The sequence below is a fragment of the Drosophila mojavensis genome, unplaced genomic scaffold (genome assembly GCF_018153725.1).
Source record: "Drosophila mojavensis isolate 15081-1352.22 unplaced genomic scaffold, ASM1815372v1 contig_108, whole genome shotgun sequence".
NCBI classification, from domain to species: Eukaryota; Metazoa; Arthropoda; class Insecta; order Diptera; family Drosophilidae; genus Drosophila; species Drosophila mojavensis.
This window is the reverse complement of record NW_025318636.1, coordinates 731,930-751,429: the sequence shown is the minus strand read 5'-3', so window position 1 is coordinate 751,429 and position 19,500 is coordinate 731,930. Positions and strand designations below refer to the sequence as shown.

The 19,500-nt window shown below is 33.4% G+C and overlaps 1 protein-coding gene across 1 annotated transcript; it reads right to left on the bottom strand.

Moving 5' to 3' along the window:
• Positions 1-234: 234 nt before the first annotated feature.
• LOC26528010 (protein argonaute-3) lies at positions 235-18,514 on the bottom strand. The gene is made up of 8 exons (XM_044007515.1): positions 18,405-18,514; positions 14,903-15,314; positions 10,486-11,903; positions 6,316-6,499; positions 6,085-6,250; positions 3,380-3,512; positions 972-1,220; positions 235-422 (listed from the first exon to the last, which is right to left on the bottom strand). The coding sequence occupies exons 2-8, from the start codon at positions 15,309-15,311 to the stop codon at positions 336-338; spliced, it is 2,646 nt and encodes an 881-aa protein (XP_043863450.1). The 5' UTR covers positions 15,312-15,314; positions 18,405-18,514; the 3' UTR covers positions 235-335.
• Between the last annotated feature and the right edge of the window lie 986 nt (positions 18,515-19,500).

The following is a 19,500-nucleotide window of genomic DNA, read 5'->3' as shown; positions in this document are numbered from 1 at the left end:
TTAGCGTTTCAAATGTATTCGTGCAGGCCTCTAATTGCGACCCAAACAACTTCGTATTTGCTCGGCTCCTCATTTTTAAGGGCTACGAAAATTTGCGAAAGCAAATCCCGACTCTAGAGAATTTCCCATATATTGTTATAGTATTTTAGTTTAGTGTAGTAGTGAAAGAAATGATTGCAATATAAATGATTCAAAAAACTCCTTTATTGTTTTTTTGTTTTATAAACATTAAAATATATTTCATATTCCCTTTATTTATTTCATTAAGCGTTATTATACATTATTATACGTGTTCATCTTAATATTTCATCTTTATTATGCAAGACATTACATTCTTATAAATAAAAAAGTTTTTCCGATAAGTTGCTTGCAATATCCCGTTGAACACTTTGACCAATCAAGTATGCCAGCTTATGGGCGTACTAAATAAATAAAATAATAAACAGAACAAAATTATTTGGATTATAAATAATAGATTATAAAATAGGTTTGAATGCGATATTAAGACTTAATAGATTTAAAAAAAAAAAAAATTTACTCAGGGCCGATTGAGAGGAGGGATTCAAATATTTTAAGCAGACTTATATTAAAGACAATTTTTTAATGTATAGATGTATGGAATCTATTGTAAATGGATGTATTATCGAAGATCACGTCAGGTATGGCAGCAAAGTTACTATGAATGGTATGTACATATATAATTATTGCAAACGAAACCACATATCAAAGCAAATCAATAATCGAGAATTTGAAGACCATGAATTCATTAAAAACTTATATAGAGTATGTCAACCTAAGTAAAAATAACAAAAAGGTAAAATAACATTAACAGTAAAGAATATTGTTTTTCTTAAGAATGAATTCCATGCGAATTAAACTTGGTAGAGTTTCCTACATCTTTAATTTAATTTAATTTCTAATTTCTGTGTTATATACTTGCAATTGGGTGACACTAATAACGTAAAACTTACCATACAACACGCAGGAACCCGAACTGTTCCAGGCCAGTTATAATACAAGTAACATAGTTTATAACTTAATTTTTGTATAATATCAGGTCCATAATTAGCATCGTCACGTAGTACAATGAAATGCGTTGGGCTCACTGTACCTTGGCGAACTGATTGTGAAACCAAAAAGAAATCGTACATGTCTGATCTAGTGATGTATTTATCAACTACTGTCCCCGGCAACGGATTTTCATAAGTGTTTTCGTTATTCTGCAAGTTTAAATTTATTATTTCAGCTGGCATTATTAGAATGTTGCTAGTGCCTAAGTTAGAGTTTTTAATAGAAGATATATATCCTTATTTAACAATAAGTCTATGAAAATAATATATTTATTTTTATTTGTGCAAAACAGTTTTGAAGGTGACCAGCACACAATTTACAAAATACGCGACGAGCATCATAAATCTTCCCAAATTGTTTTAATTTGAAGGACCTTTGACTGGGAAATTTATAATTATATTAATTAATAAATTGAATCCATAACCATTAGAAAAGTTGACATTCTAATCGTTCTGCACTTCATTTACGTATGAAGATTATATGGTATTTACGTATGAAGTTTATATGTCAATTTATTGTTCTTAACCCAATATAGTTAGCTAAAGTTAATGCTCTTCCGCAATATTAATTAATAAAATTCTGTTGCATCCACAAACGATCAACTGTAATAACTTCCAACCAACTGGGAAAATATGAACACGATTCGCATTCACAACAAAAGATGATAGGTGGCATATATATTGTGGCATATATTTATAAACTAATTGCAACCATTGGAGATTCTCACTTTAAATACGTTTAAAAAGTTAATTAATTTGAGAATAGTTGTCGATTCATGTAGTTCATACATTCAAGTATTCATGTTTATAGCGACTTGCAAAATTTTTAAATTTTGTAGCTCTTATAACTTTTGAAATCGGACAGATGGACAGGCGGACATGACTCGAATATGTGAGTTGAAGTTAGGTTTATATTTCAACGGAAAATTGTTTCGGGATATTTCCAGTTTAATATACATATTTCTAAACATAAATTTGGACTTTTATACCCTGAACTTATTGGAAATGGGAAATGGGATATCAGGGTATAATGGTTTTCTGAAAATCATCGCAGACCCCTTAAAGTATATATGTATTAGACGTCTGCATGAATGGCAAAAAAAGCACATTCAACTGTACAAAGTCATCATTGAATTGAGTGAAAACTTGTACAAAACGAAATGAGAATGAGTGAGCGACTGAAGTCGTGTTTCTCTCGGCTGCACAAAAATATAGCCGAAAAGAAACGAAGTGAGTGAGTGAGCAGCAGAAGCTTTTAAATGTTGTATATTGAATACATTCGAATATTGTCAGCTGTTTTCTGCTGTGTGTGTTATCTGTTAAAAGAAAGAGGGAAAAATAAAGAAATATGTGTGCAATGCGTTTTTTGTTGTGGAATTTTTAACTTATATATTTATTACAAATAATTAATTAATAATATTCGAATTTAAAAACATAATTTTATTAATGCTATCAGGGTTGGAAGCTATTGAACATCGCTTTTCTGTAATTAAATTTCTTGCAATTGAAAACGTTCTCTCAGAAGCTGCGCTGCTGGCTGGAATACAAAATATTTGGCAGCTTGTTTTATACATTTTGTTAGTAAAACTAAAACACAAGCTTTAAACAAAACAAAACACAAAAACTGGTATTTGCCGAAAAATACATACATTTTTTCCTGCAGCTTCCGCTTCCATTTCACACGTCTGCTCACAATTTCTCAAAGCACAAAATGAATACACAAAATATTCTTCGAACTACTTGAGTAGTTCGAATGTTTTCGAAGTTTTCATTTCACTTTGCTCTTCTTTCGTTATACTCAGTCATTCGGCATGAGACACAACATGTTCGTCTCGCGAAACAGTAGTATACACATTCGTCTCATTCTGTCCTTTTCACTCACTCATATTCTACTCAATTCGAATGTACTCAATGTGGCTTTGTTATGAATGTAATCATGCAGACGTCTAATATGTATATGTATATATATATACATATATACTTTAATATATATATATATATATATATACATACTTGTGTATACCATACGCTGTACAAGTTTATCATATTTTTTCGATAACTCATCCAATTTTTTTTGATCGAGAATAAATTGATTTTGTCTTTTCAGCCCAAGCGCAGTCGCCGCTTACTGCGCAGTTAGCAGTGTGCGTACTTATACGTATGTGGGATGCATTTGTATGTATGTGTGCATAAAAGAAGTGCAGAATGATTAGAATATCAGCTTGGTGGATTCAGGCTCCCAACGAGCAGTCTCGATTAGAGCCCTCTTACCTGTTTAAATTTCATTGACATTTATTTTTTTTACTTACCAAAAAATATCTAGTATTATTTCGTTTTTGAATTACTAAAAAAGTGATTTTCATATTTTTACCGCAAACTCTTTCGAACTGCGGAATTTCGTACATGACACACGAATTTAATTGACCATCTCCAACTCCATCTCTGAAAATAATTTAAAATTATTGATGGTTATTAAATTTTCTGAGAGGCTGTCACATTAACCAGAGAGCGAGCAAACGGTAAGCATATGTGTTAGCTGAAAGTATACATCTTTAAAATATGCGTATTTCGTAAAGACGAAGGACAGGCAGTTCCCCATACGTATATAACAAAAATCATTCGGAGACTATCTGGTTTTTGATAAGATTTTTAATCTATAAAACTAAAGCGAAAATATATTTTGTTTTTTTTGCATATAAGAGGAATTTAGTTGCAATGTATTGAGTTTCTACATACATACACTTGCTCGCAGAACTCTGCGTACACTTGCAAACAAACCCATATTTTTAAGTTTACATGTATATTGTATTTAATATAGAAGACTTCAGGCAATACTACTTTTTGTATAACAATTTTCATTTATTTATTAACATAGTTATGTTTTGATTTTATTATTAAAACTAAACCTAATATTAAAAAAAAATTATATATTATATTATAGGACTTGCCTTCTAACCTATATTTTAATATAAGCTTACGAACTTCTACCGATATTTCTTTTCCTTTTTCCCTTTTTGCTCCATGATGAAACGCCAAATTTGTTTTCAAAGTGATAGCAAATTACGCAAATCAGCGAAGAGGAATTAAAGAAACATGTAAAAACTAACGGTGATCGTGAATTCCAGCGCTGTACGCAGACTTTTGAGGTGTCATTTTTTGGTTATGTTTTTTTGTTTATAATTTTTTTTAATATTAGGTTTAGTTTTAATAATAAAATCAAAACATAACAAGTAAGAAAACTCTAGTCGAGAGTGCTCGACAAGATACTACCCTGAACCCAACTAATAAAAATGCCCATTTAGTATGGCTAAAATTTCAATTTCGATGTATTTAAAAATATAAATGAAAAATACAAAACTCACTTAATAAAATATAAAAATATTTTGAGCCAATTAAAAAAATTAACATAAGTTGCACCGCTCGGGATTCGAACCCGCGACTTCTCGATCAAGCGTCAAAACTCAAATAGATTCACTGCTGCAGCGCCATCTAGCAAAACTAAACCAAACTAACTGCCGATGTGATTCTAAGAATCTGATGGAATAACCAAACTTTTAAAAACGCACATTTAGTATGGTTAAAATTTCAATTTCGGTGTATTTAAAAATATAAATTAAATAGAAAACTCATTTATGAAAATATAAAAATATTTTGAAACAATTAAAAAAATTAACATTAGTTGCTCGATCGGGATTCCAACCGGGACTTCTCGATCGAGCGTTATGCAGCTAACACACTACGCCACTTCACTTTTGGAATCGGCGCTGGCAAAACTCAAATAGATTCACTGCTTCAGCGCCATCTAGCAAAATTAAACCAAACTAACAGCTGATGTGATTCAAAGAATGTTCCAGAAGAAGTTTGAATGTATGTGTATGTATACGATGCTGTAGTAGCTGAAAGTTTCATTAAATTCCATTCAGTCAAAAATTAATTAAAAATCATCAATTATTTGGCAAATCAACAAACGCACGTGCAGTTTGTTGATTTGCCAAATAATTGATGATTTTTAATTAATTTTTGACTGAATGGAATTTAATGAAACTTTCAGCATATGATCTACATATTATATCGAATATTTGAGAAATTTAAAAAAATGAAAGATCATTCACAATTAGCTGTAGTGGCATCTGACTTGAACTTGAATGTTTTTATTCGCTAAAAACATAACGGGATGATTTATCGAATTTTAAAAGCAAACTTGACATCCGCGCTGTATATACGGTCATTAAAAAAAATTCAAGTCTCTAACTCTTATATCTTCGGAAATCGACGCGTTCAAACATACGGACATACGGACGGACGGACAGACGGACAGGGCCACATCAACTCAGCTCGTCGCCCTGATCAAGTATATATATATTTCGTGGGGTCTGCCGCGCCTCCTTCTGCCTGTTACATACATTTCAACAAAACCATTATACCCTGATTTCCCATTGAAAATGGGTTCAGGGTATAATTATGTTAATAAATAAATGAAAATTGTTATACAAATAGAAGTATTGCCTTAAGTCTTCTATATTAAATACAATATACATGTAAACTTAAAAATATGGTTTTGTTTGCAAGTGTACGCAGAGTTCTGCGAGCATGTGTACATAAAAAACAGTATTTTCGTAGACACATTATTTATGGCTAGAACGTACCGGTAAAATTTCAAATCTCTAGTATCAATAGTTCTTAAAATATAGCAGATTTTGAAAAATCACTATACCTTCAGATAGCTTTATAGCTTTAAAACTGTAGGAGATAAGAAATATCCGCCATAGCTTTTTGATCTTGGGTGGTCAACCCCAGAATATGAACCGAATTTCATGTCTCTAGCTGCAATAACGCCGAAAAAATTGCGTTCATGCTGACAGACAGGGCTAAATTGACTCAGTTCGTCGCCCTGATCAAGAATATATGTATATAGTTTATGGGGTCTGCGACGCCTCATTCCGTCTCTTACACACATTTCAACAAAGCTATTATATGCTGATTTCCCATTAAAAATAAAATATTTCATTCATACCTGTAAATAATTACTTTGTCTGGAAGCTGACCATTTCGGGTCTTATAGCTCTCTAGAGCAGCTTCAAAAGATGATGTAAGTCCATTAACAAGTTCTTCCTTTTTAGATTGAATTACAGCTTTGCTATACCAATGTGTATAGGATGAGTTTAAAGAAGCTACAAGTGCTATAATAATAAATTAGGTAATATGGGCATAATAATTCAGTTATAGCATAATTATAAAAACATACCAGCCACAGAGTTGCCCTTTTGATTCGGATCATGATAAGAGTCTATTCCACAGATCATTACATTCTTGAAGGGTATTTTTACGGTCCACAATGATCCTCCAATTTTACAATTTATTTGTAAAATAATTTTTTGAACAATTGATCGATTTTTTGTTTCGTTGAATAGTGTTCTTGAGTTTATAACCTTGATTAAATTATTGAAATACTTTATTATGATATATACATATATAATTTATGTTGGTAGCTTTACTTGATAAATCACATCTCATCCAATATGAAAATGTGAGTGCAGCCTAACTGTTCGAAGAACAAGCAAGAGTTCGGCTTGTAGACACACAAAACTCATAAATTTAAGAGGTTATTTGTATGTAAGATATGATAAACCTATAAGGTGTGCGAAATAAACTACTCGGACAAACACTTAACACATATTTTCCATAAAAAAACATTCTTTGTTATCTTTCGGTTGTAGTGTGCTTGAACGTTGAGCAAAAGAATTACGCAAGGTTTTCCCGATATGTTCATTATTAGAAGCCTAAATTGAGTTTTGAACCTAAGAAAGTTGCTGGGACAAATTACTTTGCTTACATTTGTGGTTAGATAACCACATGCCATTTGAACTTTTAATAAGGAATTGTGTTTAAACTATTTAAACAAATAAAAACATGTAAGAAGGCTCCAGTCGAGACTGCTCGACTGGGAGCTACCCTGAGCCTTCTAAGCTGATATTCTACTCATCCTGCACTTCTTTTATGCACACATGCATACACATGCATCCACACGCACGCATAATCACGTGCTCTGCTAACTGCGCAGCTAGCAGCGACTCCGCTTGGTCTGCGCTGCAGTGTGGGCAATATTATGAGATTTATTTGTTGAATAATTTCTTTTGTAGACATACGATCTTAATGAAACTTTCAAAGCGTTATCATATGGTAAAAATGTGTGTACATTCCAAAGCAAAGTCTCTAGTACTTGAAATACGTTTTTTACAACTTGGGGGCGAAGGGCGCGTGGTATCCAAAATCGGTAAATTACATTCCATTAACTTTATATACAACGCAAATTTGAAGTCTCCAGGTCTAAAAGTGTTAAAATTAAGCTGAAAAAACAATGTCGATTTTTCGATTATTTTCGATAAAAAGTTAACGGATGAGTTATCGAAAAAATATGATAAACTTGTACTGCCTATGGTATACACGAGTATGCATACCAAATTTCAGCTCTCTAGCTCTTATATCTTCTGAGATTCTTTTGCTCATACGGACCGACGGACAGGGCTATATCGACTCAGCTCGTCGTCCTGATCAATAATATATATACTTTATGGGGTCTGCGATGATTCCTTCTGCCTGTTACATACTTTTCACAAAACCATTATCCCCTGATTTCCCATTTTCAATGAGTTCAGGGTATAACAAGTATGAAAGCTCTAGTCGAGACTGCTCGACTACGAGATCCCCTGAACCCTTCGAGCAACTGATATTTTCTTGTGGACGGACTATCTTCAAGAAACTTTCAGATTATGAATACAACATAGATATGCATGTATTTGCCAAAGCACACGTCCCTAGTATTTGAAATACGCCTTTTACAAATGTGAGGGTGAGGGGGTGAATTAGAGATGGCGGGTAAATTTTGACAAAAATCGAAATTGTATAAAATGCATATAAGTACATAAAAAATTTGGAGTCGTCTAGCTTTAAAGATGTAGCAGATATAAATTTATTACTGGTTTTCGATAATGTTTTTAATCGATAACAAAATAACGGGGCAAGTTATCGATAAAACCAAAACCATTATACCCTGATTTCCCATTGAAAATGGGTTCAGGGTATAAAAATGCCATTATTGAAGAATGGCAAAAATTTGACATCCAAATGCTCTAAAACCCCATTAATTGAATGCCAAGCGACTTATGAAAGTGTTGAAGATCAAAGGGAGCACTATTTTAAGTAATGTATAGTTTAATCAGAATTCTATTGATTTTTCTTGATTTGTTAATGTTTTAAGATACGAAGTATGGATTTGCCCCAGTGACTTATTTCGTTTTAAAATTGCATTATACTTTTGTGAAATTTTTTTTTTATACCCTGAACCCATTGAAAATGGGAAATCAGGGTATAATGGTTTTGTGAAAAGTATGTAACAGGCAGAAGGAATCATCGCAGACCCCATAAAGTATATATATTCTTGATCAGGACGACGAGCTGAGTCGATATAGCCCTGTCCGTCTGTCCGTCCGTCCGTCCGTATGAGCAAAAGGATCTCAGAAGATATAAGAGCTAGAGAGCTGAAATTTGGCATGCATACTCGTGTATACCATAGGCAGTACGAGTTTGCTTTATTTTTTCGATAACTCGTCCGATAACTTTTTTATCGCGAATAATCGAAAAATCGGCATTGATTTTTCAGCCTAATTTGAACATTTTTAAACCTGGAGTCTTTAAATTTGCGTTGTATATAAAGTTATCCGATACAAAAATTTTGTAATTTACAGATTTTGGATACCACGCCCCCTTCTCCCCCAATTTGTAAAAAACGCATTTCAAATACTAGAGACTTGTGCTTTGGAATGTGCACACATATTTACCATATGATTTCGCTCTGAAAGTTTCATTAAGATCGAAGGTCTACAAAAGAAATTATTCAACAAATAAATTTTCATAATATTGCCCACACTGCAGCGCAGCCCAAGCGCAGCCGCTGCTTACTGCGCAGTTTACAGAGCGCGTGCTTATAAGTGCATGTGTATGTATGTGTGCATAAAAGAAGTGCAGAATGATTAGAATATCAGCTTGGAGGGTTCAGGGTATCTCCTAGTCGAGCAGTCTCGACTGGAGCCTTCTTACTTGTTTTTGATTGGTTCAATTTTTATAGTGAAAAATTTAGTGTCCCAGTTATTTTGCATACCTTACAGTGATTCAAAGGTTATTTTAAGCAGCACTCAAAGAAATTTTGCAGCTGCAACATTTAAGCTAATATGCAAGTTGTATGTTGTTTTAACTGATAAGGAATAAGCTCATTTATTCTTCAAATATTTATTTTAGCCACTTACTTTGCTACTGAGATCCATTAAGGAAAATTTAAATTCTATATAATACACATGAATCTATGTATATTTAATATTTGAATACATTAATTCTAAAGATGTAGGGTACAAAATTTGTAAACTGATTTTCGGAAAGGCAATTGGTTAATGGAAACAAACTCGATCTGTGCGGGCAATATACGGCGTCTCTGTCTCTGTGTTATATCTGAGATCGACGCGTTCACACATACGGACAGGGCTAAATCGACTCAGATCGTCGCCTTAATCAGGAATAGATTTATATACGTTGTGGGGTCTGTCGCCTTCTTCTGCTACATAAATTTTCACAAAAACATTATACCCTGATTTCCAATTATTAATGATGATATAATTGTGGAATTACGAAGCTAGCTTTATTCTTCGAGTTAATGTCAAAGCGTCAAACATGTTTATAACCCATTGAAAAAGGGATAAACATACTGTAGAGGATATATGTATATATGTACATCCTCTACAGTATATACAGTGAGAAACATTAGTATTAGGTTTTTATTTTTTCTTTTTCAACTTTAAAGGCCCATAAAATATAAAATCTTCGTTGAAATTAAAAAAGTAAAAATGATAAATTGTAGATTGAAAACTTACCTTTCCGGTGATGTATATATCAATATAGTGGATTTAGTGTAACTAACAAAAATTGTACATACACCGAAAACACACAAAATTTGGCGTTAGTTCAATATTCGGGGTTTAATTTAACAACCAATTTTTTTTCCGATTGATTTTTGATTTTTTGATTTTTGTTAGTTACACTAAATCCATTATATTGATACATACGTCATCGGAAAAGTACATTTTCAATCTACAATTTAGCATTTTCACTTTTTTAATTTCATGTTTTCTGGGCGTTTGAAGTTGAAAAATAAAAAAAACCTGTATACATGAGATATAGTGTGTAATGTATATATATCGAAAATTAACTTTAAAAGTATATCTCCTAAATCTTCAGAGCTGGAGTCTCCAAATTTATTATATTATAGATTCATGTCTATTTTATAGAATTTATTTTTTGTTAATTTACCATACCTTACCTTTTGTATTTATTTTCAAACAAAATTAACCATATTCATATGTATTACCTGTGAAGCGACTGGTATCTCAGAACAGCATATTTTTTTAATAACACTATATCTGTCATCTCTGCTAGTGGGACATATACACACGACTATTTGAGTTTTAGCACAAATGTTTCGACGTAAAGCATCGACATATGTGTCTATTCGATCATGTTCTAAAATAATGACATTCGGCTTACATATGTTCATTCCGAAGACATCACTGCAATTTTTCATATTATGTAAAAATGATTTAGCAGCTTTTAAATCATTTTTGTGATAAATCAAGACCCAACTGTTTAAATTTATAACTTCCAGCAATTCGTTTCTTACGGCATCTTTGGAAAATTCTGCATTATGTCCGGCTGAAATACAATGCTTTGCGAAATAAATTTGTACCGAATCTATTTTCCGACCGACTATATTATGGTAGTTTTTATGTAGTGACAATCCCCAATTTTCAAGGATTTCTCGAGCCTCATCGTTTTCTGTGACATTTTTAAAGTATTTATCCAGCGCTAGCATACGATTATTCGGTGTTACATTGGTGACAGTTGCAATCTCACGCATTAGTTTTTTGTCGGCCCGAATTTCATCGTGGAGTCCGGTAAGATAACAAAGTTCCGGAATTAAGCAAAATCGTACGTTTCCTTTATTCGAGGTGTCATTTTTTCTTGACTGCTTTAAGCTAATGAGTAATGGTTGTTTGCCATCTTTAATTGTTATATTATGGTTATTTTTGTAGTAGTCAATGTAACTGCAAAATCCAGTTCTTGTTTCAAATTCTGAATACGGATTTTGAGAAAAGCATATATCGTCAATTCTGTACGTCCGATTATTATAGCGAGTTATTATTACACTTCCAATCAAGTACTTTTTTGCTTTGTCTTGATAGTTGGCTTTGCAGTGTTGATAGATCTCTATTAGCATATCCAATACCGTTTTTTGACAAAGCAAACGATGGGATACATCACAGCAAAGCATTAAACCACCGTCGTATTCATCGACAGCAGTTACGTAACCTGGCCAAACTTCGAGCTTGGCTGTTGGAATCACTTTCGGACGGGAGGGATCGAATTGCTTTCTATCGAATTTAACATAATTTAGGGTTTTCATGATTCGATCAAATAATATATTGTATAATTGTATACAATTTTTAAGGGACTCTCTTTTCTTGAATAAAATTCTAATTTCGATGTCTTCGTTGGAAGGGCCTTTTGAAATAAAAGTTGTCAATTCCCTTTCTAACATAATCGGCAAGTATAGGGTTGTTCCATCAAAGGTTTTAATGCCTCCGAATTGTTTACTGTGTTCATTCAAGTACTTCATTCTTAGATAAATTGAATCAACAGAAGGATTGAATCGTACTTCATACAGATAGACTCCCTTCTTCGGATCAGACTTTAGACCTATATAATTACATGACAGATTAACCAGAGAACCTGCGGAAGAAAAAAAAATAATTAGTCATCTTCAGAAAAGTTCCAAAACACAACAAGTAAAGGTGCTTTAGTCGAGACTGCTCGAATAGGAAATACAATGAACCCTCCAAGCTGATATTCTGATGTGCACATCTTTTAAGCACACATACATTCACATGAATCCACAGGTACGTATAAGCCCGCACTGTGCTAACTGCGCAGCAAGCAGCGACTGCGCATGGGCAATATTATGAGAATTTATTTGTTGAATAATATCTTTTTTAGTTAATTATGGTTAATTATGTGTGTACACACAAGCACAAGTCTATGTCTATATGTCAAACTTGTACTGCGAATGGTATACACGAGTCTACATGCCAAATTTCAGCTTCTAGCTCTTATAACCTCTGAGATCTAGATGATCATACGGACGGACGGACGGACAGGCGGACATAGCTATTACGACTCAGCTCATCGCCCTGATCAAGAATATATATACTTTACGGGGCCTGCGATGACCCCTTCTGCCTGTTACATACTTGTCACACTACAACTATTATACCCTGATTTTCCATTTTCAATAGGTTCAGGGTATAAAAACGAAATTGAGGAGCCCTAAAAGGGAATAAGTGAGTGATAGACAAAAACTTCTTGAACGCTTCTAAGAATTGATATTTTAATAATTATTCGCGTATTTCTGCGGACAGGGCTAAATCAACTCAGCTCGTTGACCTGATCAAGAATATATATACTTTATGGGGTCTGCCACGCCTCCTTCTGCCTGTTACATACATTTCAACAAAACCATAATACCCTGATTTCCCATTTTAATGGGTTCAGGGTATAAAGATGCCAAACCGTAAAGGCATTAATTCACTAGAATTTTTGAAAAATTCTCTACTTCGTATATGCTCAGCTCGGTAGCTTGAGACCCGAGCAGTGAAAATATGTCACGACAAAATCAGTGCGCTGCCAACGCTCAAGCATTCTTAAGCATCATGTTACTTTCACTTACTGTTTGTGTCCCTATTCTTTCCCTATTGTGCGCAAAAGCAGTTGTGCAGAAAAATTTAAATCGGTCGGCGACGATTTCTTTTACTTGCTGTTTACGACTTCATAATTATTTGTGGGAAGGATATGAAAGCGTATAAATATAAGCACTATTTGGCTGCGGGCTTGAACTTGGAGCTTAACACATAATACATGCTGCGCGCACACTACCATCTTAAGCGTTAGACCATAGATTTAGGAGAGCAGTTGCACATACAATACAATAGACGCTGCAAAACAAAGGACTATTCAATTGCTATTGCAATTTCTGGAACACAATATATAAAGAATGTATAAGAAAACATCGTAACCGATGCCCATTTACCAAGCGTTCAATTTAATTACTTGAGAGTCATTTCATATCTGTCAATTTAGTAAATATCTTTCACATATTGTGTTCACACATGAACATATGAATATACGAAGATCGTATACATGCCTCCGACGCACTCTACGACTAGCAGGTAGTGCGCTGGGAAAAGATAAGGGTCACATGTACGGACTGTATAAATAGGCAACCCCAGAGTCAGATATGTAAGAGACAAACACTGAGCCTTACAACCTCAGCGATAGGATAAGAATAGCTAATAGACCCACGCGGAGCCTTACAAACTCAGCGATAAGATAAGAATATGTAATAGACCAATGCTGAGCCTTACACACTCAGCAATAGACGCACTAGATTTAATGGTTGAAATTATGCATGAGTCTGGGTATATAAACCCAGGCTCAGAAGAATAAAGATCAATACAAAACTAAACACCATCATAGTCAAGTGTATTCGTTCATATTGGCATTGCAATTTCATGATTCTTTTCATTTCACTGCTGTCTAAAATTTGGGTTCTCTATTTAAACTATTTGGCGACTATAGCTTTATAACAGATTATCGATAGCAAAATAACGGAAAAGTTATCGTTTTCTGAACAAAAAATCTATATACGATATTTCAAGTCTGTAGCTCTAATATCTTATGAGATCGTCGCATTCATACGGACAGACGGACGAATCAGCTTGGTGCCCTGATCAAGAATATATATACTTTATGGGGTCTGTCACGCCTCCTTCTGCCTGTTCACAAAACCATTATACCCTGATTTCCCATTTTCAATGGGTCTAATGTATAAAAAGGAGCATATCAAGATTTGCGCTTAAAAGCCTTGTTCGCCTTTCATTTAAAATTTTTCCAGAAGAGGAGAATACTCGTTCGCTTGTTGCACAGCTTACCGGAATACATAAAATATTTTTGCCACAATTTAAGGTCCGTTGCCTCCTGCCAAAAATCTAAGATTGACAAGTTTGAATTATACCGTGTGGCATAATATTTATCAATATCTAAGTCAATTGCATTTTTGCCAGGTTCGTCAAGTTTTTGTTTGAATCATTTTGCATAACATAAATTTCAACCATCATGCTTTTGACGGTCTCCAAAATATGCTTTTTCGGGTAAAACGGGTTGAGCGGCGTAACCCGCACCCAACCCGGTACTAGATTTTTCAGCCATACCCACGGGTAACCGCCGGTGCCCACGTGTATATATCATTTTTCAGCCCCTAACATCAATATTGCCCAAAATATAGAAGAATTTTAAATATCACTATATCTTCAGTTCCAATTTGCCACGGCCCTAGTGGGCGTAAATATATTCGCCATAGCTTTTGATCTAGGGTGGTCGATACGGATAGAATATACTCGTTCCCTTTCGTGAATGAGTATATAGAGCACATATAAGGGACGTTAGAGACAAATACTTTTGTGAGTGACTGTATATTAATTCATGTGCGACAGTAGTGCACAGCGGGTTTATTATATTACATTAGTAATATATTATATATTTATTATTAATATCGTTATTAATTTTATATGATTTTAATTTAGTAGAAAAGAAGAATACATAATAGTTAAAAACATTGTACTTTTTTAATTAAGTAAAACAGGAGAATACATAATCTTTAAATGCATTGTACTGACCTTCGCTGCCGTATATCGTGTTGGGATAAAATAAACCATTTTTTAGAATAATTTGGTTATTTGTGTCGTCGCTAGTAGCATTAATATTTCTATTTAAATTACATATTTTGTTTTGATCTTGACAAGCAATTCCTTTTTCCAACGATGAGGAAAGGCCCGACTTTATTGTTTCCTTTTTAATAGAATGCAATAAATTGGCACGCCCCCTTCCAATTGAAATGCTAAAACTGTTAGAAGTCGATGCAAGATCACTTGTAGTGTTCCGGGCCGTTTTTTTATAGGTTCCCCTCAAATTAGACTGGTCCGCATCTAATCCACTGTCATTGGTATGCTCTTGAGTAAATAGAGCACTTTTTTTAGTCTCCGTCTTTTTATTAAATAAAGACAGCAAGTTTCCACGTCCAGACATTTTCTACAACAAAATTATATTGTATTATTAATGATTGACAACACAATTTAGTTCCCAAACTTTAACTTGGTTCGAAGTGAAACAAGAAAGCTCCAGTCGAGACTGCTCGACTAGAAGATACCCTGAGCCCTCTAATCTGATATTCTGCACTTCTTTTATGCACACATGCATACACACGCATCCATACGCACGTATAATCACACGCTGACTGCGCAGTTATCAACGACAGCGCTTGGGCTGCGCTGCAATGTGGGCAATATTATGAGAATTTATTAGTTGCATAATTTCTCTTGTAGTTGGACTATCCTACTGAAACTTTCAGAGCGTGATCATATGGTTAGAATGTGTTTACAAAGCAGTCTCTAGTCTCTAGTCCCATTGAAAATGGGAAATCAGGGTATAATGGTTTTGTTGATATGTATGTAACAGCCAGATATATATATATATATATATATATATATTTACATAATATCAGTTGCTCGAAGGGTTCAGGGTATCTCGTAGTAATATCGACGGACAGACGGACAGAGCTAAATCGATTCAGCTCGTCGCCCTGTTTAAAAATATATGTATATAGTTTTTGGGCTCTGCCACGCCTCCTTCTGCCTGTTACATACTTTTAACAAAACCATTATACCCTGATTTCCCATTGAAAATGGGTTCAGGGTATAAAAATGAGCACCTCAACATTATATTTCGAATATTATTCTCTTTGGGAAAAAGGGTTTGAACGTGGGTCCCTCTGTAGTATATGAAAAAATGCTCAATGCTTGTTGCACGTCTTGTTTTGTTTTTTCAATTTTGATATATTTAACGAAATTTAATTAAGCTTTCAGTATATTATTTACATTGTATTCTATCGAATACTTAACATTTTATAAATTTGGTCCATTGACTCTATACGAGGTACGAGATATGGTTTTATACTTGTTTTTTTTTTTATCAAACCCAAAACCCGGAAGTAGTTATAGAAGTTCAGAAACAAACTTAATCCGTGCATGTTATAAAAAAATTCTATTTTATTTACAATAACCAAATTAAAAACATGTAAGAACGTTGCAGTCGCTATCAACCAAAGTATATAGTGCAATTTTCAAATCTAGTGCGCAACAAAAACAGGGTATGATCCCATTAAAATTGGAAAATAATCGATAGTTATTGCCTTTTATATCTAGTACATCATTGCAGCTAAGACCTTCAAATTACATATAAAATATATACAACTTTGATTTGTATTATATTTTGAATACCGGCTCCAAGCTAGCAGCAGATCAGCGCGATTTTCCTATACATGTGCACACACTCATCGTGTATTCTATGCGTACAGACAGAAGCGCGCCTTTTCTCACATTCTTAGAATTTCGATTGATTTCTGGATTTTCTAGCCGTTACTGCAGCTTTTTCAGATGACGCTCTGTTATTAAGTTATTCTATTTTAATTCTATCTCTTCGATGTTTTTTTTTTTTCATACATATTTAGTTTTTTCTTTTATAAAATAGAAGGTGCGAGCTTGAATGAATGGCACTTAATACTTTTCTTTTTCTTAGTCGAATAATTTTATAAGTTTAAATTTGTTTCTTCTTAAATAGCCCTCAAATACATATACACAAATCCATACATATGTATGTATACATTTCGTTGCCAATGTTGTGTAGTGATTTCTCAACCCTATCCTTTATTCTATTTTGGCTCTTCCTTTACTCTTTTCATTTATTATTTCTTATTCTTTATCAATTTCAACTATTCTTGCAACAACTTTTAATACAGTCGACTCTCGTTATTTCGAAATTCAAGGGACTCTTAAAATATTTCGAATTGTCAAGTGTTTAACCATATGAGTACGAATTACCGCGTCTTATCAATGATTTTTAGTTCGAATTACTGAGTGATAACTTTGAATTAATGAGAGACTCGAAATAACGCAGGTTTGAAATAACAAGAGTCGACTGTACTTTCCTTTTTTTTTCTATACTAAATCTTTGTTTTTGATTTTTTTTTTCTCTCTTTTTTTATTATTTTTTTATCTTAAGAATTATTTTAATTATTATATTATCTATACTTAATATTTCTATATTTAATTTTATTTCAAGTTTTCTTTCTAACACTTTCTTTTCATAGTCTCAGTAGTATCACTGACCATATTTGGCTGTAAAACGTGGGCATAGCTGGCCGGACTGGCAAATAAAATACCCCCATCGGGTTGGTGATACTATTGTAATTATTTTCTGTACTTTGTTTAGGCCTTTTAATTTTATGCTGACTCCCGATTTTGTCAATAAGTTTAAGAAATAAATATATGTAAATATGTACATATATAAGTTCGCACGAATAGCATCAAGCATTCTAGCCTTAAACACGCTCAAACGCTCATTTGTATGTGTGTACACATAAATGCGTACTCTAGCATATTCTAAGAATCTCAGTTGCGATTTATTTGTCTTGTTTTGGAATTTTCAGCTGCTACACTGGCTTTTCTTTGCTATGTGGCGTCATAACAATAATGTGATTTCGTTTTAACTACTGTTGTTCGAAACGAGGCGGTGGTGCTGTAGGCAGAAGCACCAGCGATCTTTATTTAACTTATTTTGACATGAACATGCTATTCGGCTCGGGTGCGAGTTCAAATCCCGCGGAAAACGTTTTTGTAAATTGCAAAAATTTTAGCTTCTTTTATATTTTTTAAATCTCATAAAAATGTTTTTTCTGTATTATGAATATTTATTAAGCCTATTTATATGTACAAATACATAAATAGATGGCTGACGCATATATATATATATATATATATATATATATATATATATATATATATTTATATATATATATATATATATATATATATATATCATTGTAAATATATATATGTATATATGGACTTTATGGGTTTCCAATTTACAATCGGTTCAGGGTATATAAAACTGACGTGCAAATTTTGTATAAAATGTGCTTTCAAGTAAGCTCTTGATCATACGTACACATACATATACTTATTTGAACATTATTTTAAATTAATTTGAATTCAATTTAATATTAATTATTGGGCATCCAGTATAAAGTTTATATTATAAACTTACAAAGTTAATGTTACTTACTATCAAAGGCTCGCGACTTTTATTCAAAAATAAATTTCAACGGCGAAATTTTGACCTCTATTCGCGCGAAATGTCAACTTAGAAATGCGAGCCAAACCAACGCTTAGTGATGATAGCAAAATTATATTCGATATAAAAGCAAAATGATCGATGATGAGAAATTCAGAATGAGTACGGAGGCTACTATTATCGACTGCAATTACATAATCACTGAATAAGTAAATTTTTCTATTTTCATTTTTGGAAATTCTCGAATATATAAATTATATACATATATTTAAATTAATATAGTTAAAGTAACTTAACTTTTTTTCTTTGGTCAGTGTGTATATACATACATACATACATACATATGTATGCGAGCACTTCACAATATCGACCAAATGCAAATGCTGGGCTTAAAAATTGCTGCAGGCAGCCAGAGTTTCGCACAAAGTCATACAAATGCTTATAGTACATGCAGCATACTGTTAGGGTGTGTTTTCAAGCTCGACACGAAAACATTTTCATCATGCGCACCAACGCTTTCATACCCTTCCCACAACTAACGAAAACGCAAATATTTTGTCTGAGATTGGCAAACGGTTTGAAGAGTTCGGAATACTCTTTCCACAGAAGGGAAGAAACGGCAGTCCAACGCGAAGAAATTTCAAATTTCGTGAGCTGCTGCTTGTGTTCACATGCATACATACATATACATATTTGGGAGAGGGAGAGAGCAAGAACAAAAATTGAGCATAGAGAAACCTTTTGTTCGACATTTGACCATCTCGGTCGAGCGCATGAAGCGAAATGATGTATTTTCTTAGCCCGAACCTAAAAGTAGAAGAGCCGAGCAAATACGAAGTGGTCTGGGAGATAACTCCAGAAAAAGTGTGCAAAACTCTTTACGCTACTTGTCCGGCCTATGTGTTCTCTGGTTAGTGATAAAATTCATGAATACCCAGAAATATAGCCATTTCAGTTTTTATACCCTGAGCCCATTGAAAATGGGAAATCAGGGTATAAAAGTATATATATTCTTGAGCAGGGCGATGAGCTGAGTCGATTTATCCCCGTCCGTCTGTCCATATGTATGTAAGCGTCGATCTAAGAA

Bases quoted from the DNA above. Each gene is read 5' to 3' on its own strand.
- LOC26528010 (XM_044007515.1), bottom strand. From the start codon at position 15,311: ATGTCTGGACGTGGAAACTTGCTGTCTTTATTTAATAAAAAGACGGAG. The intron at 11,904-14,902 runs GTCAGTACAATG...TTTCTTCCGCAG, and splicing joins CACGATATACGGCAGCGAAG to GTTCTCTGGTTAATCTGTCA. The intron at 423-971 runs GTAAGTTTTACG...TTATTTATTTAG, and splicing joins GGGTTCCTGCGTGTTGTATG to TACGCCCATAAGCTGGCATA.